This window comes from Plectropomus leopardus, chromosome 18 (assembly GCF_008729295.1).
Source record: "Plectropomus leopardus isolate mb chromosome 18, YSFRI_Pleo_2.0, whole genome shotgun sequence".
Lineage (NCBI taxonomy): Eukaryota > Metazoa > Chordata > Actinopteri > Perciformes > Serranidae > Plectropomus > Plectropomus leopardus.
Genome location: NC_056480.1, coordinates 16,371,550 through 16,396,406, shown reverse-complemented (window position 1 = coordinate 16,396,406; position 24,857 = coordinate 16,371,550). Strand labels below are relative to the sequence as shown.

Sequence of the window (24,857 nt, the reverse complement as noted above, 5' to 3'; positions counted from 1 at the left end):
CATAAACAGGTGTGGTTGAGCAGACTTCTCCTGGAGAGGGAACATTGTCTGGATGACTACAGGGTCAGACGTGACTCCCTGAGCCCTTAAAATAGACTAGTAAAAGTCAGGCAGAGAGAGATTATATTCTTAAATCATGCATTGTAACAATGGGAAGAGGAAAATGGGTTTCAGATTTAACTAAACTTGATGCTGCAGCAGTTCTGACATTGCAGTGATCTATTTTTTTATTCTGTTATCTTTGACAACTGGCTTATATAAGGCTGTATTTGTATTGCTGCCATGCCAATTGTGCCTGAATGACCTGGAAAACAGACCTGAGAGAGACAAGTGGAGAGAAGTTACAGGACCATAACAGAGCACGACATGTGGGCACACTAATGAAGGGGCGCAACAGAGCAGTACAGCCAGTTCTCAAACCCCTATTGGCAGCTGGCCAAGAAAACCCAGTGGACTGTGTCTGCAATGGTGACAGACAAATAGAGCGAAATTTCCTAAAACAAGCTGTGGGGAGAGAGGAGGGAGTCAGCAGGGACAATGAGGGAGACAACAACTTCCAGAGATGTTACAGAGAGCAGTGGCACATGCTATCATGTCCTTAACCCGCTTTACACAGCTTCGTTTCCTAATTGAAATTCAGGGTTCAGTTAATAAACACACGATGAGCTGCAAAAGGCACAAGCAATGACATGTTGTGTGATATTTTTATTTTCTACATTCACTGGTCCTTTTAGTGGCGAACCACACCTTCAGTACAGTCACACATGGCCTTTGAGAGTGAAGGTTATACAGTATAAAATGCAAACATATCTTTTAGGGCCCAGACAGTTCACAAATCATAAAAATCTAAGATGAGTGAGTTCAGATTTGAATCGACAAGATCTGAAGGCATGTCTAAATGCGACAAGAACTACAGTGTACTGAAATATGACTGGTTTGTAATGAAAACCTGGAACATATGAACTAGATTCAGATAAGGCAATATCTGTTAGATCACTACTATAGCGTTAAAATTTACCATAGACCTCCACACCCTCTAAAGTAGGTCACTTAAATATATAACACATGCATCGTTACAAAACACTTAGGGTGAATTTTATCAAATGGCTCTGCTGTTCTACACAGTTATTCTTAAACACTGAAAACTTTCTTGGAAAAAGTTTTTAAACTGTGTTTTAGCTCCTACAACAATTAACCGCACACCAGTTTCAACAGGGGAGAGTTACTATTGTGATGGTTCCCCTCTCCATTTTACAATTAAAATATAATTAATCACAGTTCAATCATACATCTGAACTTTAAATATGTCACAATGCTTTCTTTTAGCTAATCTTCTCCATAAAGGCACACTGTCATTTTTTGCTCTATGAAACAGCCATCAATAATAATCCACAATAATCCAACTCTACAAATGAGCTCAGCTTGTATGGGTTGAAAGCTAAGGTAGGTAGCTTACTGACATACATTAAAAACATCTCATTTCATTGCCATCTCATATTTAAGAAGCTGAAACACTGAAATTTTACACTGACGTCATCAAAACAAAAATATAATTTTAGGCCACGCATAACCAGTGCAAATTCTTCTTGTAGCTGAAATGCTGTCGTAAAAAAACTAAACTGCAATAAAATGCAGAAGTTGTTTGTGAAGCAATGCTGCATGTACTAAAGGACTAAAATGCCTACATGAACAAAAGAGGAGGAACAGACTTTGTTCCTCTTGTGTTTATGCTGTGTTGAACACGTTCCTATTCTGTTTAACTTAAGTGGCCCTGCTGCAGTTGGTTCTGTCTTGGGATTTCGAGGCATTGATACACATTTAACCTAAAAACAACATTATTGAACTGACCAAAGACCATTGGCCAGTCTTAAGATTGTCAAACAAAATACTCTTACATTAACACAAACAGCATGCTTACTTTAAAGTGTAACCATGTTATTATAACTAAAAAAAGTGAGTGTAATGAGTGAGGCAAAAGGAGATTAATACTTGACTTGTTCCATTGCCATTAGCAGCCTGTAATCATTGTGTAGTAAAATGAAATTAAATTGCTTAGAGACTGGTAGGAATAGTTCAGCTCAGTTACTTCTGTGCATTAATCTGGTTCTTGTCAAAAACAATGTGCATTTTCCTCCGTTTAACAAAGGAATCCACATACGCAGGTCCAGGTCCAGCAGCATGCTGAAAGCCTCTGGTGCCTTCTCCCACTTACAGTACAAGCTTATCCATTTCTTCCAACATGGATTCTTTTCTTTTTTCTTTTTTCAAACTATTTTAGAGTGTCCTCCCTCAGTCCACCATCACACAGTCCTCTTGGAATTGCCCAGTTTCTTTGGATCCTTGCTGGGCATGCACCAGTCGTCAGCTTCTATGCTTGTCTGGTAATGCCGTAAGGCCGACTTGTTGAAAACAGGAAGTCTTTCCACTGACTCTGAGGACAAGGCCTGTGACACAGAGCAGAGGGGAACTTAATAGTCTGCATCCTTATAACACAGATATGCAAGCATGAATGAGAGAAAGAGCCAGGTCATTTCTCATTAGGCTTTCCTACAAAGTTCCTGTTGTCCTTGATTAAAATTCTGTCCACTGCTTGAAGGGACATTTTACCCCCAAATCAAAAATACATATTATTTTTCTCTTACCTGTAGCGCTATTTATCAGTTTAGCTGTTGCCGAATGTTGGAAATAGCTGTTCTGAACTTTACCCTTCAACCATATCACCACACAGAGGGGAGCATGTGTATGCTAGCTCACCTAGCACCACTGAGCTCGCTAACTTTACAGTGCAACACTTATATCTTGTGCTGTCACGATTACGAGCTTCTCGTCCATAAGAAAATGCATTCTTCCTTCCTTCTTCTTTCTGCTCAGTGGTGATATGGTTGGAGAAAATGAAAATAGTCCCTACATGAAACTGCTCACAAAAAGGTCTGTGGATTATCTTGACTAAACAAGTAGTGAAAAGAGACATTGTTGTTGAGTTTTTCATTCTTTTTTTTGGGCATTTTGAACAGCACAAACTGAGTGCCATCTAGTCTTCCATTATATTGGAGAGAAGGCAGACATCTCTATAGCCGATATCTCCAACAATCTGTAGCTCACACCAAAACATTGATAAATAACACTACAGATAAGAGGAAAAATGTTTATTTTTGGATATTGTGGTGAACTGTCCCTTTAAGTAGAGACAATGGTTATGCTTTGCCTGCATTTCATAGTTGCGCTACATCTGCCACCACTCAGTCAATACAGTATGTGTAGTTGACTGTTATATGTGAACTCTATACCTACTTGGCTTTCAATGTTATTTTTGTCAGTGTGTGTGAGGTAGTGTAGTTCTCACCTTCAAGTATATGACAGCTGAAGTGCCGTAGCCCTCCATAGAGTAGAGCTGCAGGTCTCCCTGGAAATACTTGGCATACAGACGGGAAATGGGTAGGCCATAGCCAAATCCAGCCTGCAGAAAACAAGGTTACAATATCAATACACATTAGTACATCTGGATCAGCTGCTGAAACATTACAACATTTAAAACATATAGTGGATACTGTGGCGGATTTGTGCTGCAAACAGGTCTTCTGTTTCTCTTGTGGTTACATTTTAATCCAGTGTGATGTTGCTGACTGCATTCCTCTTTGTAATAAGCTAATTTGCAACCATGCTCAGTTGTGTGAGTCTAAGAGATTTACCATTAAGTTGACTTTAATCCCAGTTTAAAATGTAAAAGCAAGCTTGTAGTCTTGTAGTGTACTGTGTACTGACGAAGACACTCATCAACCCTGACAGCAGGTTTAGTCTCACCAGTGGTGCATTGCGAGCGTTGTCTACATGGACTGGACTGGGAGCCGTGGAGTACATGTAGCTGAACAGGCGCTCGATCTTCCTAAGAGGGACTCCACCTCCTCTGTCAGACATCTAAAAATAAAGAGGAGCAATGTTAGATCTACAAGGGTCCTCACATTGTTCTAGCAGCAGTGAACTCATCAGCTCTTCAGCATTTGCCATTTGAATGGAATCTAAACAGTGTCATGCTTTGTGAATTAAGTCATTGGGGTTAATTTTGTTTATAAACTAACAAGGTCCACATGCCATGCATACAGTATAGTTGATGGCAGTGCATGGCACAACACCTGGCTGTTAGGATAATCATAACACTGGTCTCTCCTTGCTTCTGGGTGCATAAAAGTGTCAAACTCATGGCCAGTCTCAGTGCTCTAATCTACCTTTATAGTGAGGTCCTCAGTTCCCAGTGAGACTTGGACTTTGATCGGGGGCAATGTTGGGCTTGTCTCATGGGTCTCTACTGTAGCTCTCATGGCATTCTGACAAAGAAGCGGATTAGAAAAGGAGTTAGCAGACAAGTGGTGACAAATAATACATGTCTGATTTTCAGGCCTGTTGGGTACTGTACCTTGAAAAGCTCAAACAGCATATGGTAGAGATGGGATGGCACATAGACAATGTGGAGGGGCTGGTCTGGATTTTTGGCTGTGAAAATTTGGATAATATTAATCAAGTGTGAAAAAAAAGACATTTTTCCTATGTGTGGAAATATGTTAAAATTATAACAAATCTAGAGCTGACACCCTGAATGAAAAGTACCCCAGTGAGTGAATGCAGATCTCTAAGAAAACTGTGTGCTCTACAAAATCACATATTAATTCTGACCTGACAAGATAAACCTTTTCAGCATCAGTGAAAAAAAAACAGTAGAGCCAATCTTGCCAAATTAAACCAGGAAAAAGACAACTCCATTAATCATTTTGATTTCTATCATCTAGAACATATCTGCCAAGAACAAGCTGGCCAAGTATGCATAGTTTGTATTCAAAGCCCTGTTACATGTTCAAAATGATATTCTGCAACAGGGATTAGGTACATGGATTTGATTAAAGAACATATTGTAGCAATAACTACCACATTTATTCTACTAATGTATACAGTATATTAGCTTTTTTGGCTGGACCAAAGCATGCAAGGCCAGCCCTTTGAATGCAAAATCTGTCCATGAGTGAGTGAGTGAGTGAGTGATGAAGTTACACCATTGGTCGGAGTGAGTGATGACATAAGTGTTGGTGTTTCCCCATTGGCTGTTGCTCTTTCAAAACAAATAGCCTATGACAAAGCTGTGGATGCTGACAGTGTTGTATTACTGTGTTCATGATTTTCTGTAACCAATGTAGCATGGAGGAATTAACAAGCTAACTAGTGAGCTACCAGTTAGCTTGTTAGCTAACTAAATTTTAACAAGCACATTGCTATTGTCAGATGAGTGACAACTTTGTTTGACTCATTTTCTGTAACCACTGTAACGTTAGCATTATAGCATGTTGGAATTAGCAAGCTGGATAGCTGACTAGCCAGATGTGGTCCAAATGGCAGTTTTGGACGGAGAAAAGAGAGGATATCAATTTGTTTGAGGAACAGCTGTGTCTGTATGATACACAAGGCTTAAAATCATATTTGTAAGGTTAATGATTATGTGTTACAATGCCCCAGTAGGTTTCACCACCATTATGGGGAGGACGTGGAAGTAAGACGTCAGAACAGGTGGTGCCACTTTAGTATCAACCCATAAGTAGAGGCTGACCAATTATTGGTTTGGCATCCATAAAACATTTTATTGTTATCTAGAGAACTTGGCTCTGATTGTGGTCGATGGCTGTGCAGCCTCCACCAGTCACACAGTAACGTGCATCCACAGCTGCAGAGAGGAGAGTTGTGTTAAATGATCAGTGGGTACAGCTCAAGAGAAAGCAGCTCCTGCTGCCACTTCCTGTTTCAAAATAAAAACCATCTAGCATTTCATTCATGATCCAGCCATATACTAGGTTTTGACTTTACTATATTATGCATGTACATTAATCACACTACTCGTGATTTTTAATGTTATCCAACCCCAGATGTATGAGTAATAAGAATGCGCATGAGAAAAAATAAAAACAAAAAACCTTTTCTTGGCCTGTGTCCATTTTGGTTGTCACATTATCTGTAGATAATGTTTTTTTCTGAGGAATGTCTGACTCTTGTTCTTGGAAGGCCAAGCTCCCAGGGCACAGACTCAGGGCTTTACTTAAACTAACAAAGGTCAATCCTAGAGGGTTTAGTTCAATTTTAAGAGCAAACCAATACAACTATCCTCTCATACAAAATATCTAGAGCAGAAAATATCCAGGGTGAAAATAAGAAAGATCCAGTATAGGCAAGAGTAATTAAAAAATGTGGATAAAAAAGAAAATAGTTTTTTGTAAGACTTACAATTAACTTCTGTGATCTCCATATCAGGAGAGGTCAGGTAATACTGCTCACACAGCATCTTCGCAGTCTCATATGCATCTAGAAGGTGAAACAAAAGGAAAAGACATCTGTTGGTACTTCTCACTGTGAGAAATGAAGAACAATACTAGAGGACATTATGTTTACAGTGAGCCAGTTTGCACAATATTGGAAATGTGGATCTATTATAGGCATGCACATCATGATGACATGTTTTCACTTTCCCCTCTATATATTGACTCTAAAAATACCAGATGATTAAAGGTCAAGCAGTCATGAGTCTGTACAAACACAGAGTGGTGGACAATAGATAACAAATCCAGAGTGTGTGTGTAAAGACACATATTTGAGCTGAGGAAGATCATTCATTACCTTTAACAACCTCCACAACATCACATGTGGGGTCAATGCTGCCGATATGTTTGGGGTGGGCTGGGTTCACGCTGCCATTGAAGATCAATGCTATAGGCAACAAAGCAAAAAATATGCATGACTCAAAATATGTGTCGACCCAATTCTTATCCATAGATGTTGTACATTTGTGAAAATTTACTTTATTATAAAGTTGAGTAATTTCCACATATACACTCTTGTATCATTTGGTGCAGTAAAACTGCTGTATTGACTATGCGGTACTTTTGTACAGCGTTGAATCTTAAAAATTAGATCAGACAAAAAAAAAGTACAAAATGTACAGTAAGTTCTAAAGGCTAGCTCTAAAACATCATGAGTGTTTTGGCTCTGTTCTTTTTGCATGAGCTTCGAGTGTGAGCAACTGTGTTGATTAACTCACAGTCAATCACCGAGTGCTATACTGACTGTGCTGGTTCATGAGCATGCGTGTGGAGATGCGGCTCATGTAGAAGCGGTCCAGGAAGTACTGAACGTTCTGGTTCGTGACGGGGTCCACGCCAAAGGCCTCCTTGTACTCCACCACACCCTGAGCCATGGTGGGCACGACATTGTTGTGCCGATTACGGACGTTGACCAGAGTCTGTGTAAAGCTGGGAGGGCAAAGACATGATGGACATGTGAGTATATGAAGGTGGGTAGTACAGCAGGTTTATCAGGATATATACATAGCAGTGTGAATGGTTTGGGGCACACAACGGTGGTCAAAAGCAGTATAATTGAGTTGTCACTTATGGTACCTGATAAAGAGTCTACATCCATGTAGCAATTAATGAAAAACTGTATGTGCTGAGTAAACAGGTTGACTGCTCCATGTTGAAAGAATGACGTTATGTGGCTGCATGAACAGGTTCCTCTTTTGGGTGGACCATGTCTCAGTGAAGCAGGAGAGCATTTACTTAAAGGTGCAGTGTGTAGCATGTAGTTTTGTTTATCCGTGAGGATGAAGGCTGAATACCCCACCTATCAGCCCTCCCTTTCTAAGCATGCAGAGAACCTCTGATTGCCTTGAGGTCAGGGGTTTCCATTATCCAGCAATTACATTTTTTTGACTGGGAAAATCTACTGAAGTCCAACTTACTTACTTGTTTCGGGGTAAATGACCATTATTCAACAACATCAAACACCCTACTTGCTGTTGGTGATATTGTATGTCAGTTGTAGGGAATATTACAATATAAATTGTGTGTTTACTGTTTAATTATAGGAAGATAGCAGGTGTTTATTGATCTTTTAGGTGGCGAGATCTCCAGACTGATCTGGAGTGCACAGCTGACACAAGTATGTGGTTTGTTTACAGGTAACATTTGACCAGAATTTCTCCCATTTGTCCAGGACATTCAAATCCTTGGGGACATGTGGACGGGCGCCAGACCCTGCTTCTTGTAATGTAAAAATACAAAAGGCCTCTTCTGGTCCCAGTGAGGTGGGCTAAGTGGAAGAGGACCCACTCCCTATGTAGATAAGAAGGGCTCATTCAAAGGTCAGAAAAACAAAAAATCTTCACTTCAGGTACACAAATGAAAACATAACTATGACTATAACATTCCATTTCTGCCAATAGATCCCCCTAAATCCTACATACTGGACTTCACATGGAGCCGAACAACAAGGTACGTGAGTGTGATCACACTTTGGACTGATCCTATCTTTGCAGTGTGAGGTTGAAAATAGGCAGTTAACAAATGTTTACAGGATTACTGGATTAGTGTTGGCAGTTACTGGAGAATTAACAAACTGGTTTGGTAACAGCTCCAAAACAACTAGACAGAGACATTCTTAGGGTACACACAGGTAGAATGTATGTACTGGTAAGTGTCTGTACAATACTTACTTTGACAGGACATCCTTATCATCTGGATCCTTTTCTAAAAAATCTACAATCTCCATCAAACTCTGTGAATACCTGGTGGACACAAAAGGATGGATTTTGAAAGAAAATACAGAAAGACATTCAACTCTGGTTAATTTGCCGGTTATCAGTTGAAAAAAAGACCCAGAATTATGAAAAAAACATCTATCTGGTGATAACATTTATGTAAAAGCAGTAAAAACTACGAAGCAAGCAAGCAGTGAACGTCTCTTGAATGAGAAAGGTCTTTTAACAACTGTGTAACTGGGCATAGAGAATGTCCACATGATAAGAATTACACTGTCCTCTTATCACAGACTTTATCTGTAGGCCAGTGGATGCCGAAAACTGAAGTGCTGAGCTCTGTGAGTCTCAGCAGAGAAACTGGGTGAAGGGTGAGCAGCAGAGCAGTTGGCTATGATTTCTACAGGCTCCATTTGTCCCTCAACTGACCTTCAGCGCTCACATTTTGGATAAAGTCCCATCATGAAAACAGATGTACATCCTGAAATAGACTATTTTACGACCTATGTTTTCACAAGCTTGCTAGGAAATATCAAGGCACGACTTCTCTGTCCACGTCGACAACATTAACAAGGGACGGATCAACTTTTTTTGTTGGAAAACCAAAGATCCCTGTGGTAGAGAGAAGAGAAAGCCACAGTGCAGGACACACACAGCCAAATATAGACACTACTGTGGCTCTTTTGAGAAGAGTGGGGGTGGGGTAAAAACCTTTTTATTAACATGTCTTAACCTGACTTGTGCGCAAAACATATTTAAAATGCTTGGGTGAAGTCTGTGGCAGAATACTGTGTCTTTTTAACATGATCCTATCTGGAAGTAGCTGCTATGTTGGAAAAACAAGTGAAAATGATTACAGCTATTGTAGTTACAGCCGAAGACATACAACAGACATAATTATCCTATATAAACACTTGGCTGCACCCTCCATGTTTATGACCTTTCACTCTCTACAAATTGTACCTTGAAATGGGCGTGTGCAAACAGATTCATAAATACTGGTATTACTCTACCTGTGCAAGGTCCCAGCAGCTTAAGGCAAGTTAGATTTAAGATTTTGTAAAACATTTTTATTGGCATTTGGATTTAAATTTAAGAACAATTTTACAATAACCAAAACTGAAGAAGGCCCATTTTGCCCAAATGTTTATTATAACATAAAACATTACTTTTTCGACCATTTAAAAAAAAGTTTGATTATCTACATCAATTCTTGGGGGAAAAAAAAGAGCGGCACACATTGAAGATCAATATAATATATTATGATAATCTCTTGTGTTTTTTTTTTACTCAGCATGTGAGATGTTACTGCCTGGATACCCAAAATGATGCATGTAAGACCAGGAACTTGGTTTTAAACAAAAAATATGATCAAGTGTGTTCAAATGTGTTTAAATGCCTTTTAAGATTTTTCAAGGATCCAAGAGAACCCTGCTATGTGAGACTAGTAATCATAAACAAATGCTGCAATTGTCAATTGTTAATTATTTTACAACATAAAATTGCAATTTATACAGAATCTATAGGAAAAACACACCAACATTACAACAACAAGTGAGTTAGCCTAGCCAGTTCAAATAAAGTACGCTCCAAGATTAATGGCATCTCGCCAGCGAGCGCTCTTCCCTCACAGCGGGCTGAGGGAGGATTTGATGAATGTTTAAACAGTAGAGACAGTTGCAAAACCTCACATGACCTCTGACAACATCAGTGTTTTCATCAGATTCCAGCTGTAAGCCAGTGACTACTTGAACACTAGAGTTTCAAATTCAAAGGCTGAAATAAAAAGGGAGTATGCTTTGAGACACAAGGGAGAGGACTTAAATAACCCAGACACTACAGTTTTCATTTAATTACCCCCTGCTGATCCAGTCCCTGTATGACCTTGTATAACTCTGGAACCCAGCAGCAAAGACAACAGAAATACTCACGTTCCTTTCTTCTCTCTTGCTCTGATTTTTTTGCAGAGGTGCAGTAAGACTTTTTTATTTAGTTATTGCCACAGATTGGTAACACTGATTTTAGTATAACATTTTGTATAGAAACATATGCAGTGCAGTCTCGAGATCCTACCAGCTGATGAGGAGCTTTAAGGATGGAGTGCCGAGGAGCTTGTCAGGGAGGAAATCGATTTCCTTCATGATGTTGGCCAATCTGACAGGAAGCTCCTGCCGCAGGAACACAAAGGAGGTCTTCTCACATGCATTGGCCGAGCCTGCGGTCACATGAGGAGACAGAGACGGGAAAAAAAAATACTGAGCCAGCATCTAACTTTTGACTCCATCCTGTCAAAAAAACAGCCTTTCCTAAACTTTTAATATTTGGAGGAAATCTGTCCAGGATTTTTTTTTTTTGGTACATGGTCTTTCCTTAGAGGAGGAACCTGTTGTGCAAGGTATCTGCTGTTTGTGCTGAGGCCGCAGTAATGTGAGAGATTATGTCAATGCAGAGATCAACCACATCAGCTTTTTTTGTTTCTTCCGTGGGTCATTGCAGGATTCAATTGTGTCCATAATAACACTCGTCCTCAAACACAATAAAAGACTTAACAAAGATCAGAACCTGTAGTTGCATATCTGCATGTGTACTGCACAAGTAATAGCTGCTGTTGTCATAGAGCTGCGACGATCAATCGCTTACCTGTTTAGTTGTTGACCATTAAATTTATTGTTAACTAATTTGATAATCAATGAATCAATTAAAGTATTTTTTTAAAGAAAAAGGTCAAAATGCTTGGATTCTGACTTTTTAAATGTGAATAAATTTTATTTTCTTTACTCTCTAAGAGACACTATATAACTTAAGAAACATAAAAACCTGCAGTTACACATCTGCATGTGTACTTAATAGTTGTTGACCATTAATTTCTTCACCAACTAATTTTACAATCACTGAATTGGTCAAAATTCTCTGATTCAGGCTTTTTGTATGTGATTTTTTTTCTATTTTCTTTACACCCCAAGAGACGCGATATAACTTAATAAACATCAGAACCTGCAGTTACATGTCTGCATGTGTACTTATCTAGTAATAGCTGCAATTTTGCATAAACCTGCAACTATCAAACACTTAGTTATCTACTATTAAATAATCAACAACTAATTTGATAATCAATTAATCGGTTAAAGTGAACCGTGTTCAATGTGAATATTTTCCATTATCTTTACTTCCCAAACTGAGTATCTTTGCGTAGTGGACAAAACAAGAATTATGGAGACATCATCTTGTGCTTTGGGAAACACTAATCGACTTTTTGTTCAGTATTGTTTGACATTTTCTAGCCAAAACAACTAATCGATTAGTCGAGAATACAATCAACAGATTGATCCATAATGAAAACAGTCGTTAGTTGCAGCCTTTGTGACCAGCTGTCTCCACAGTCAAAGACTTTAACATACGTTGCGCAACTGCCATGTGAGTGTGTGAAAGTGGCCTTTCAGTTAACATATAGTGCCAAAATCAATCATTCTCGAGACACTTACCAAAGTCAATGAACTGCTTCATCGACAAGGGAGAGGGGGAAAACTTGGCAAACCTCTCCACATGTTTCGGTATCCCAGCGATGGAGCTACTTTTCAGCAAAAACTGAGCGAACTTCATTTTTTCTGTCCTGCACAGACCCCAGCTGTAAGTGTATCGGGGACAAACTGCCCTTTCTGTCTTCAGCTCGCTCCAGTTTGACGACCGTTGGCTAGCAAAGCTAAAGCTTGGCGACGTGCAACAACAACAAAATCCTTGGTTACACAGACATATTCAGAGAGATGCTGGTTATGAGTTCCCCATCGGTGTTTTTCTTGCGCAGCTCTCTCGCATCTCGGCAAACTGTTGTGGAGTGTCCTTCAACTGCAACTTCAACAGCGAGCGGAGACTGGTGTTGTTGGGCGGGGCGGAGGAGGGATTGACGTCGAAAGCGACCAATGAGCGCCGAGATTTTCCTGGCACCGCAGGATGTGCTGGAGGAAGTGTTGATGCAAAGGAATGAATAAGTGGTTGTTTTTATCTGATACTAATGATAATTTATTTACAAAAAAATCAAGGCATGGGATTTATAACTACAAAAACAACAAACAAGCAAACAAAACACTTCTTAACACACAAGGCGTACAGGTAAGAAAGATGAATTATCTAAAATAATTAGTATTTGGGAGTACATTAATTAAATTAGGCTAACATAATAAATGTAATTGTAATCAGTTGCAGAGAAAAAAATATGTAATTAAATAACATTTACTAATTAAAATGTTGGTGATTACAAAGGGGTTACATGATAATATTGTCACATCATTGTAAGTAATTTAAGGAAAAAGAAAATCAAAGGAGGGCAAGGATGTATGTTAATGCGGGAAGGAGTCTATACTTGATCTTACATTGCTTTCAAATATTATTGCTCCAATATGTGACTGGAAAGTCCATGGTTAGTGACCATTATCTAGTGTTATGTAAAAACAAAACCCCACCGAAAAAAAACCCAAACAACAAAAAAAAAATGTTCATGCATCAGTGACTGGTGCGGACACTAGACAGGGGTGAAGAGTGGAGAGTGATGAATATTTGAATCAGAATAATGGCAATTCAGCAAACTCTGGGTAATAAAAAAGAGATGGTAAAATCAAAAGGAAAGGTAATAATTGTATAGAAGCTGTAAAAGGCAGAAATACGTAATTTAAATTAATACAGAGAGATAATAATTTTCAGCGTATCACCTACAGTCCAAAAAAAGCTCAGGCAGTAAAAAGGACAATAAGGGGAAAAAACATACTGGCGAAAGTTTTGGGGCACAGAATCACAGAGATGAGCAAAAATATAAAAATAGGCTATAGAAGTCTTAAGGAATCACTTTTTTTCTAATCTTGTTCGCCTTTTTTGTTCGATTTCTCCTTTTTCTCCTTTTGGTTTGCCGTGTTTTTTTTTTTAAAAAAAATTAATTCATTCATCTCTTCTCAAGTTTTTTCTTAGGTCTCAAAGGGTTAAACATTGAAAAGCAAAGGGAGAGTTTTGTATGGACGCACATCAATCGATAGTGGCAGCAGCACTGAGACCAGGTGATGGCAGTAATGAGCAGCCTGCCGCGAAACCCGGAAGAAGACGTAGAAGAAGAAGTAGAAGAAGCGGAAGCGGAAGAAGGAGACGAAACACAGAGGGCGGGAGTTGTTTGTAAACGCTGGATTCAAATGGTGCTGCAAAATAATAAAATCTTTTTTTCAACGTTACAGCATCATCCACCGACGAGCTACCCGAAATACTTGATCATTTTAAGTTTTTGAACACTTAACGAAAGTAGTCAGCTTACAAAGGGACATTTTTAAACCGCATGTGTCGTCATTAGACAGATTTTGACCAGCAGTTTGCGGCTGCTGCTGAAGTTTTTAGCTACTAGCATGTTGACTGAAACTCAACAAGCGAACAAACCAGGAGCATCTTTAGAGTTAATTGTTTAAAAAAAAAAATCACAGAAGGTCTTTTAAATAACAGTAACATCTGGCAAGTGTCCACGGTTATTTGTTTGTTAATTTTTGCTAAGTTACTTAAACGCACTTCTCCAAATGTCCAGAAGATGGCGGCGTTGCAAAAGCCATGAGACAATGACGGTGCGTGTCAAAGGAGGTGGGATTTCCTCTCCTCCTCCTCCTCCTCCTCCTCAACATCATCCTACTCCTCCTAGGGATGTATCGGTGTGCGGTGCACCTGCTTTATGTGTTATCTGGGTCATCGGCCGCTGAAATGCTTTGTTTTTGCCGGTGTCATCAATAGCCACGCGAAAAGGTTTAAACGACCTATTCGGTGGTTCCCGAGAGGCCTCGACTCTGTGATTTAGGTGGAGGATGTGTTGATTTTTTTTCTTCTTTCGGGGTGCAGCAGTGAGACAGCATCTTTGCCGGGTGACACATCATTATCAGTACGAGTGGACAAGGTACGAGTGAAACAACAACACCACATTTTAATGTTACTGGCGATAAAATAATCACTCTTTTTGGAAGCTATTCGTGACTAAAATGCACCACAATACTTATGTCAAGGCCTTTAACGCACTGACGTGAGTACAAATGCTGTCAAATGTGTGTTTAGCTAACGTTGGTTAGCTGCGAGTGTAATGTCCATCAGTTAAACAAACGCATCAGGGGTTTGTTTTTCTTCTTGTTTATATATTTAACTATCCGACTTGTGTTTTCTGGCATGTTTATACCGCGTGTGTATCAGCAACCTACATGCCATTTGCTATTTTCCAATTATTGTTCCATATAGCGTTAGCAGACGTTTTTAAGATAACAGGGTCAAGTGTCGTGTGTTCATTTTTGCTGTGTCTGATGGATGAGACACAAGCTTATTACCCAGCAAATCATCTGACAGGGTGCAGACTGCTATAAATAGGTAGCCCACCTTTCTGTAATAATAACTCAGAGCACTGTCAGTGAGGCTTTTCAAGATCCCAAGCCTGTAAGGCTACATTTAGTCAGTTTATAAGCCCTTTGAAACCTGGGCAAATAGGCTTGATTTCTCTCAAAAACATAAGAAGAAGGTGATGAGCAACTGAAGAAGAAATGACCCCCAAAATAGCAAGAAATTTGTAGAAACTACAAGTCGATTCCTTGAAAAGTACAATAATTTTGTAAAAATAATTTTAAATATATGATGCTAATTATAAATATCACTCTCTGGGCATTAGTTTATTTAAAAAATAATATTCCAAAAAATACTAATTTCTTTCAATTTGTGGGACATTTCGTGCAGAGTTGCTCTTTACATTTTTTCCCATAATTTTGCAAGAAGTCAAACCAATTTGCTAAGGGGTTAAAATTTTGAATTTAAAACTTGTGAAAGGTGTCCCAATGCAGCACAAAAAACATGTCGATCCAAGTTTCAAAGGGTTAAATAAGCTGTATGTTTGCCATACCTGGATGGTGTCAATAAAGGTTTTTGGTTTGTGAACCTTTCCCATGAATCAGATTAATATACATTGTCCTCTAAGGTTTGGTGATTTCTTATCTTCTATTTTTTTTTAATAATTCTGTTGATTTGACTATGGGATTGAACTGGAGAAGTGGCTACCTAAATATAGCCTTCACACACCAGACTAATTCTACAGAAATAGGTACAAGTCTTACACTAATGTGGAAACTCCTCTCGGCTCAGTATGGTCTGGTATTGACGGCTGTTTTGCCAATATCAAGTCCTTAATGGCTGCTGGGCCTGCAAGGTTTTGGATCTACTGAATGTGTAGCTGCCACACCCAGTGGGTTTTCTAAAGCATCACTTGCTGGATAAGCCGATACTATACTGTATCTTGTTATAATGAAACCAGAGCATATTGTGCCATTGCGACACATGGCTCATTCCTGATCGTTGCTCTCACTTGAAGCCCCGTAGGACACCATGTCGGACAAAAGTGACCTAAAAGCGGAGCTGGAGCGCAAGAAGCAGCGCCTCGCCCAAATCAGGCAGGAAAAAAAGATAAAGGAGGAGGAGAGGAAGAAGAAAGAGGTAAGGAAGAAAGTGAGTAATATCCACACGACCGGCACTCATACTGTTTCGCACTCTGGTGTGTATTGTTCGTGTGTTCGATTGCTTTTTGTCAGGCCGTGACACATAAAAGGCTGAGGTTGTGTGTGTCCATGCGTGCATACAATCATCTATGTGTGTGCAAAAGGTTGGTGTTGGAATTTTTGATCAAAATGTGCATGCACGTGCATGTGACAGTTTGACCTTAAGTCATGATGACAAAACTGACATTTTTTCTATGTATCCTGAGCAGTCAGAGAGCCAGCAGAAGAAAGAGGCCACTGCAGAGGATTCGGATTTGGACCGTAAGCGTAGAGAGACTGAGGCCCTGCTACAGAGCATTGGCATCTCACCGGAGCCTCCACTAGGTACGTCAAACTCTTACACTCTGAGCAATTAATCCTTAAAGGGATACTTTGCCAATTTTCAACCATTTTTTTTTATCATAACAATCTGGAAATGAACTATGGTAAACTTCTCTCCATATTACCAGCTCCCAGATCTCCTTACTCATCTCTTAGATCAAATCATGTCATCCAGTGGATTTTCGCTGGCTCCAGGGCTGTTGCTCGAACTACAGATTGTACTTCCACATTTTCATGCGCCCGCTGTCACGGACACAAAACATCTAGAAGCAGATTGAGAGAAATAGCTGCCACTCTCGCTTCTTCTCTCAAACTCTGGCCAAACTGTAAAACTAAGCAGTTCTGATCAAATATGAACCAAGATTCTGTTACAGTGTTGCATATTTCTTCGTCATCCGCTAGTTGGAGCATTTATCGGTCTGGTGCCGCGTCATGCACTCACGTAGTTCTCTAACTCTTGAGCAAAACTGAAGGCCACGGCCCTTTTCTTCTGTTTTCTCTGGTCATGCAGCACAAACTTCAAAGTATTTGTGTACTTCTACTGCCTAGCAGTGCAGTTTTATGAAAGGACCATATTTCCAGCAGTGAAATACTTCATTAAAGGTTCTTTCACTGTTCTCCTCTGATAGTGTTGCAAATGGTTTAGCTAATTGTGGCAATGCTCACTGTAAGGTCACCTAGATGGTTCCAAGTTTACACAAAACTTCACTAAATACTGCCAAAAAAAGCTCTGACGGACCCTTTAAATGTTATTTAGCAAACCTAAGATGCACACAATACAATATGTATAATTTGCTGAGATTTATTGGTCTAATTCTGCCTGACTGATAATGAAATGATCACATAACTATGTACTTATCTATGTTTTCGTGACTTTGCATGATAAAGTGTTACAGGTCACACAGTATTTTATTAGGTTTCCTCAGATAACTCTGTATTTTTATCCTAAATTGGTTCCATTATTTGCTCTGGACATTGTGGTTAGACTGTGCTGAACATTTTTCATTGTTACTTTCATGTGTCACTCATCAGGTCCCTTTCATCATCTTTTTCTACACAACTGTGTACCTCGTGTACCATATCTTATATTAGGCTATTTTTACACTTTTAAACTTTTAAAGCATGAGCAAATTGGTTTTGATTTTTTTTCAACAACATGGGGAAAAAGACAATGAGCAACTTGATAAGAAATGATCAACAAATTGTTAGAAATTAGAAGATTTAGAAAATTATTTTTGATAAGCTAGGGAAAACTAATTCTAATTATCCTAATTACATATTTAAAATTTTGTTACAAAATTACTGTTATTTTTAAGCATTTTTCTCTAGGGCATTTCCTTGTTTGTTTATTGTTTTTAACTTTCTTTTTTATTTAATTTTATTTATGTATGCATGTATTTATTTATTTTAATAATTTTCAGGTGATTGTCCTGTACTTTTTTTTTACTAATATCTTGCCTAATTTTTCTTTTTTAATTTCTCACTGGCTTCTTCTCATGTTGTTGCCAGAAAACCCATTTGCTCAGATTTCAAAGGGTTAAAAAATACCTACCCTTTCTCATAGACAAATCGGATCGAGTACTGCAGGTTTAGTCCCCGGTGTTTCTGTCACTGTCAGCAAGCTTTTGGAAGCACTGTTCTCTAGTGGTCTAAAATCTAAACACCCTCAACACCTCAAAACAGGGTCACTGCTTTGCCCGTTATCGTTACTGTGGTTATTTATAACGCATCTTCAAACGAAGCCGAGTACAAATATAACACAACATCAGCAGTGCATTTGATGCCCAGACCTCCCTCCCTATTCTTTTCAACATTTATGTCACTTTGTCACATTTCATGCCAATGTTTTTGAGCACTCAATTTATTTGCAGCCTTTAATGTTAGGTTCGTGTTATTGTCATTATTTAGTCCCGACCCCTGTGTCCCCCTCCAAATCAGTGAGCACGCCCAGTGAGACGGGGAGCCAGGATTCAGCTGATGGAGGAGCGGCAGGCAGGTAGGCCAAAATCACGCACTTCATATCCACACTCAGTATCAGAAATAGTTCTCGGTTCAGGAGTCTTATTGAGGAAATGATTGACATATCTTTTTGCACTTGGAGGTTTTGCTCACTCTTGTGCACCGGGCATGCTTTTTGAGAGATTACCAATAAACAGTGCGGGGTGCCCGAGTTTTAAACTTGAAGCAATCACATAGCCTGAAAGAGAATATAATGTGAAGGTTTTTTGGGCTGTTAATATTTTGTCACTTTTGACACATACTCTGTCTCTTTTTTTGTCAATGGCACAACAGGTTTAGGTAAGAATGAGTGTCCCCAGTGGTGACGTTGTTAGGTTTTCAATGTGGTATCTGTTGCTTGTCATGGCGTCCGGTGTTTTGATGACCACTGTACAGCTTGTTGCTTCTCAGAACTAGTCTTGAGAAGTTTAAGGTCGAGGTAAGTCTCCGCTGCAGACATTCCTGCAAAGTTGTTAGTTTGAAAATACTGAGATGTAAATTACTGCACAAGTAAGGACCACATTGGTAAACTTTCAGAAAGCACCCTTAGTGAGCCAGATAATGGAATATGTTTAAAATATGGAGCCTGATGAGCATGAAACATACATTTTCTGTACAGTAGCTGATATGAGCATGTGACAAAAAATACATTTTTCCCCTTTTGTCACTGCTCTGCATTCACAGTGCTTACTAGCTCATGTGTCATACATGCTCCTGCATTTATTTATACGCTTATACATCCATGACACTAAACTGGTGGACCAGTGATTTACCTTTTAGTTCTACACATGGCTCCCTTCTCTGTTGAATTAGACTTGCAGTTGAGAAGAGAGTGGTCATCAAGCGCTTTTCCATTTGCTTTTTAATGGCAGCTGACTGTAGAGTTCAGTGTGTGGGTGATGCCCTCTGGGGTCATTAGTGATGTGTTGTTCTGGTATAGCCAGGGGTGGAATTGGGGATTAAGAACGTGTGGAAGTTCCTAGCAGGAATAAATTCTCTTATGTAAGACTTTTTTGTTTCTTTTTAGCTTTTACCAATTGGATTTTACAAATCGGTGAGTTAGTCCCACCACCTGGAATGAGATTTGTTTCCCCCCAAATCCACCCTGGATAATGGCATGCCATTTTGAGCTTCTCCATTTGTGGCTGTGTATGTGTGTCCCTTCTTAGGTCAGGTTTCTCTAAAAACAAGTCCCAAGCACAGAGCTCAAGGTAAGCATTTTCACGTCAAACCCAGGAATCCCCCCCTCCCCTCCTTTCTTTAGCTGAATTTACCCTCATGTGAACAAAGAGAGTCACCTGCAGTGTTCTCAGCGATCTCAGCAATGTGTTTCCATCACAATTTTTAAGATCGAAACAGCGCAGTGCCCCTCTATCCTCTATGTCTCCCTGCTCTCCTCTGGCAACTTCCTGCGTGAAGCCCGACTGTCTCCCTTAATACCAGCTCGAAAGATTTCTGTTTGCATGAGTTGAGCCACAGAAGTTGTTTCAGCCTTTCGAAGAGTTGACAATCTGCTGCTTAAAGTGTCATTGCTGTTACTGCAAAACAGCCGGTCTGTCAGGCTAAAGAAATGTCTTGCCACTCTCACCTGGCGCTGTGTGGCACAAACTGAAGGTCTGATGGGCGTGTTCACTGGCCTTAAAGGGTATCATCAAAAAGTGTAGTGATGTTGGAAACGTTATCCTTTCATAGTTCGTAGATTTCAACCAAGTTGCCATAAAACCCTCCAGGTTTCAGCTGCTGTTTGATTTCCCTGTAAGCAAGAGATTCTTACCTCCTGTGGTTGTTTAAGAATTAAATGGAGCTGGTAGATTATAGTTACAATATTGAAGTATGCAAATTCACTGAATGAGCTCAGTAGTTTCACTCATTGACAATGCATGGCAAGCATTCTGTCATGTACGCTGATCAGGCTAAATCTTTATAAATACACTTTAATCTGATTTTCATACGCTGAACATGATGTGAATATGATGTATGTTGTGTTGTAGGTGTGATTTGTAATCATGTTGCTGGATGCATTGTTCATGGCTTTCATGCATCATTTAGCACTAATTTGCATATGAAACATCAAGATGCAGAATGTCACACAAATATGGATTAATAATGTCATACATGTTGCTAAAAGAGGATGCTTAAGATGATAAAAAAAAAAGATTTCTGCAGAGCTTTTCTGCATTTAAAAGTCATCGGGTCAAAATTGTTTTCCCACTGAAAACAATGAAACCCTGACCACCTTGGAGGTGTGCAAGAAAAACAAATTTTTCTTCACTAATTCAAGGTGAAATGGGGTGATTCATTGATATACAAATGGTCAGTTTGTGAGTGAAGTATTCCTTTAAGTTGCTCTTTAGATAAGTGTTTTGTGGATGAGAGTGTATGCGCATACATGTGGTAATGTATGTTTTATGTGTCACTGACGTGTGTGTCAATGTTAGTGTGTTTGTTTTACTTTGTCTATTTGTAAACATGCATGTCCTCTTGCCCCCTCTGTTGGTGACATCAGGACGCTGCAGTGGGACACAGACCCCTCTGTGCTGCAGCTGCAGGCTGACTCTGAGCTCGGGTATGTTTTCCTTCTCTCCTCTAGCTCACTGTCTGACAAAAAAATACTGTAATGCACCTTATTTGGCATTTTATGGCACTAAAATTCTGTTGAAAGAGTGAAATACTCTATCTTCTGGATATTGAGCTAGTTATTGCTACAGACAAAAGTTTTCCCATGTTATCCATTGCTTAAAAATTGAAACAAATACAAGACAAACTGGGTTTATGCACAGTGTAACTATGCTAACAGGAACATCTTGTCTCTGTTAACCAGGCGCAGGATGCAGAGGCTGGGGGCCTCTAAGATCACACAGGTAGACTTCCTTCCCAAAGAGGTGGTCTCTTACTGCAAGGAAACACAGACGCCACTCAATGCCCACCTGTCTGAAGGTGAGTATTTGTATGCGTGTGCATGTGCATTAGTATGGAAGCTCATTTCTGCCGGTGTGAAGGAAAAAGAGATCCCCAAGTCATTATATTATTTCAAAATAATGTAATAACTCAGAATAATGAGAAACATTCTGGAAATCAGTTTTTATGCAAAAAATGAGAAAAAAAATCTCAAAATCATGACTAATTATTTCAAAGTAATGACTTTCTGTCTTACAATAATAAACTTTCTCAAAAATAATGACTTAGCATTTAAAATGAATATGGAACTTTCTCAACATAATGACTTAGCATCTCAAGTTAATAAGGAATTTTCTCAAAATTATAACTTTGTATCTCTTAATAATAACTTTTCTCAAAAATAATGACTTAGTATCTCAAGTACAAGTACAAAACAAGTTAGTGTTTTGACAAAGTTTCTCATTATTCTGAGAAAAGCCATTATTTGGAGAAAGCTTCTTATAATTTTGAGATACTAAGTTGTTGTTTCAAGTTTCTCATAATGACTTGCAAGATTCATTTTTTTTCTCATTACTCTGGCAGAAATGGGCTTTCATACACAACTGACTTCTTTTGACAATCCATACCATAGTCTAAGATCAAGCTGTTTCAGAGTCCATGGGGCACCAAAGTTCAAAAGGGGCAACAGAAGGTTTCAGGTTGCTGTGATTGTTGTCGTTGTGTGACTGGATCTGATACACCTCCTGTGAGCCAGTTCACAGCCTGTGAACCTGGAATAATTTAAAGGTTGACAGATGAAAATTACCCAAGATGATTCCTGATGAATGCTGGAGCATCACTGTGTGTGTGTGTGTGTGTATGTGTGTTTACATATTTGTTACTATAATGGACAGTTTAGTATTCTTGAGTATGAGCTGTCATGATTTGATCAGTGAAGAAATGGTACACAAAAAAATGCGTTTTTGTCCATGAGTGTGTTTGCATGGAAGGTCATGTGCGCACACGTGGAAATGTATATGTGCATATTTGTGTCTCTGCAAGTGGGCGTGCGCATGTGTGCTGAGCTGCAGTTACTAAACACATCCATATGGTGAAAAGTGAGGTGAGTCCTGCACTGGATTTGGCATAATGTTGGTGGTTGTAATTCAAGGCATATAGATTTGAGTGTTTTTGTATTGGACGGGGAAAGACAATGGAGATTTGGAGAGATGACAGTTGCAGCTGTTCTACTTAATTGAACTTAAAGCCTTTGCTCTTATCCAGATGCTGATTTTCCATTCAGAAATGTCATCTTCACGTGTAGGAATGCACATACAGATACTACTCCACTTACTCACTCTCCATCCAAACTGGCTGTCAGACATGTATATAACCGACACACACACACACACACACTCACACACTCACACACTCACTCTCTATCGTCTTCTCTATCTTCCCTTTTTTTACTTGCCAAGACAGCTGGCAGCCATGTGACTGTGAAGGGGTTGTACTTCCTGCTTCCTGTCATTATAATAGATGGTCTGGTGTGGATTCCTCTGCTCTCCTCCACCAACAAACCACCACGCACATACACAAACGTCTTTCCTGATCAGCATCCAAACGGTCCGCCTTAACTCCCCCCATTTCCTTGACGGACCCAGGAATAGATCATTTATTCAACAAGTGCACAAGGCACTGACTCACATATGTGTGCTGCTGGGAGACATGCCCATGCACACACATGTGCGCACACACGCACACACACAAAATAATCTGAATCAAGTTTTTGAGTAAGTTTGCTTGCACATATGAGGACTACTGTTGCTGCAGGCTGTCAGTTTACCTGTGAAACAACATATAAACACAAACAAACAACTGTTTTTAACTGTACAAGGCAATTTGATAGAGAGATTAACATCCAAACAAATAAACACACAGCGCGGGTTAAGTAGTCTGTGTATACATACAAACAAATGTCGGCCTATTTAGGTTTGTTTGTTTTTAGCATTTTCAGCAGCATTTTCTGGAGGTCCCTCTGTCTGAGTGTGTGTGTGGTGTGTGTGGTTGTGTGAACATCTGGGAGCCAGAGCAGAGCTGTGGTGGTCTACAGGGAGGTGACCCTGGCCTTAGGAGACCCTTCCTTTGCAGACTACCACAAAGTTTGTGTGTCTGGAGAAAGAGAAAAAAAGAGGCTGATGGTAGCACCTGCCTGCACTTCTGGCTGTATGTTTATTCAGGCCAGTTCTTTTTGTTGATTACTGGACTAAACACGCACACAACACACATCTCATTTTCAGGTTGCATTCATAATTATTCAGGCCAAGACTTGAACTTTTCTGTTTTTCTTTCCATCGTCCATGTCTACTGAAGTCGGTTTCAGATTTCTATTGAATCTTGGAGTTATTTATGACTGGAGGTACTAGGCTTGGGCGGTATCAAGGTATAATGCTATAACAGGATATTTAGGAATCCTGAAGACGTGATTTTCAGTACCATCTCAATTCATTCATTCATTTATTTAACTGATAAGGAAATGCTGTATTGAGGAGATGAACAAACCAGTGCGGACTATTTGCCTCAAGAAACTAGCCAAAGAGGTTAACACATCAAACCTCCATTCAGTCTGCCACCGCCACCCCACATCGTCTCCATTCAGCCGACTGATGTGTCGATATCTGCCACAGAAACAAGTGTAATTGGGACCTCCAGCGAGAATCCATGAATGAGGGGTGTTTATTTCCTATCTAGCCATTATTATATGTAGGCTTGGGTGGTATCTGATTTTTTTAATACCTTCATACTTGGAATTTTACCCCGGCACCGCTTACCAGCGAGTTCACTATGTTCTACAGTCAAGCCATTTTCAGTCCACTCAATACACAATACACTCACGAGATGTCAACAAAAGGTAATCTTCTTACACACACTTTTCCTCATTCTCTTTTACCAAAACTAAGACTTCTGTGTCGCGTAACGGGTCGTTTTTTATTTTGCAGCCCAAGTTACAAGGTTAAAGCAGCCACAAATTACATGAGATTTCAAAGTACCCTGGTAAACCGTACTACCATGATACAGCACAATTTAAACCCAGCAAGACTTGTCTAAGCAGGCTAACTGCATATTAGACACACAGCATTGTAGGCTAAACAATGTCATTTTTGATACAATGATTTCAGCAGCTCAGCCTCTATGTTTCTTTTTTACACAAATACTGCCATATACTGTATACCGTGGTGTATGAAAAAAAAATAGATACCTCCCAAGCATAAGTATTTAAAAGTATTGGATATTAATCCTCGACTTGGTAAAACATGCAAAACATAAAATACCGTAAGGTTAGACATCTGGGTTCTCTTCAAGATTATATATAGCTAACAGTCTCTTTCAGCTTCAAAAGCAGGCATGTCTGCTGCATTTGGGTGTGTGTTTGTGTTATATGTACGTTTTTGTAGGTCATCAGTGTGTATGTAGATGTAGCTGAGAGAGCCAGTGAGCTGACCTTGAGGCTCCTGGAGTTTTTCACAGATGTTGTGGTTTCAAAGGCTCCACTTTAA

The 24,857-nt window shown here is 39.5% G+C and overlaps 2 protein-coding genes across 10 annotated transcripts in view; one reads left to right on the top strand and one right to left on the bottom strand.

Annotated features, from left to right (window-relative positions):
• Positions 1-690: 690 nt before the first annotated feature.
• On the bottom strand, positions 691-12,406 carry pdk4 (pyruvate dehydrogenase kinase, isozyme 4). The gene is made up of 11 exons (XM_042506304.1): positions 12,046-12,406; positions 10,637-10,778; positions 8,522-8,593; positions 7,096-7,280; positions 6,649-6,738; positions 6,259-6,336; positions 4,412-4,488; positions 4,224-4,322; positions 3,802-3,915; positions 3,344-3,457; positions 691-2,444 (listed from the first exon to the last, which is right to left on the bottom strand). Exons 1-11 carry the CDS (start codon positions 12,161-12,163, stop codon positions 2,301-2,303), a joined length of 1,233 nt encoding a protein of 410 aa, XP_042362238.1. The 5' UTR covers positions 12,164-12,406; the 3' UTR covers positions 691-2,300.
• Positions 12,407-14,239: 1,833 nt separating this feature from the next.
• The window catches only part of LOC121957634 (cytoplasmic dynein 1 intermediate chain 1), a 65,769-nt gene continuing 55,151 nt past the window's right edge, over positions 14,240-24,857 (top strand). For 2 of the 9 annotated variants that reach the window (XM_042506327.1, XM_042506325.1), the window contains exons 1-7: positions 14,240-14,474; positions 15,921-16,054; positions 16,314-16,428; positions 18,334-18,421; positions 19,593-19,634; positions 20,930-20,989; positions 21,245-21,360. In XM_042506327.1, coding sequence (XP_042362261.1) covers positions 15,935-16,054; positions 16,314-16,428; positions 18,334-18,421; positions 19,593-19,634; positions 20,930-20,989; positions 21,245-21,360 — 541 coding nt within the window. In that variant the 5' untranslated portion in view covers positions 14,240-14,474; positions 15,921-15,934. Of the gene's footprint in view, positions 14,475-15,920; positions 16,055-16,313; positions 16,429-18,333; positions 18,422-18,717; positions 18,724-19,592; positions 19,635-20,929; positions 20,990-21,244; positions 21,361-24,857 lie in introns of all 9 variants that reach the window. The other 7 variants (XM_042506332.1, XM_042506331.1, XM_042506326.1 and 4 more) reach the window with 6 other exon arrangements.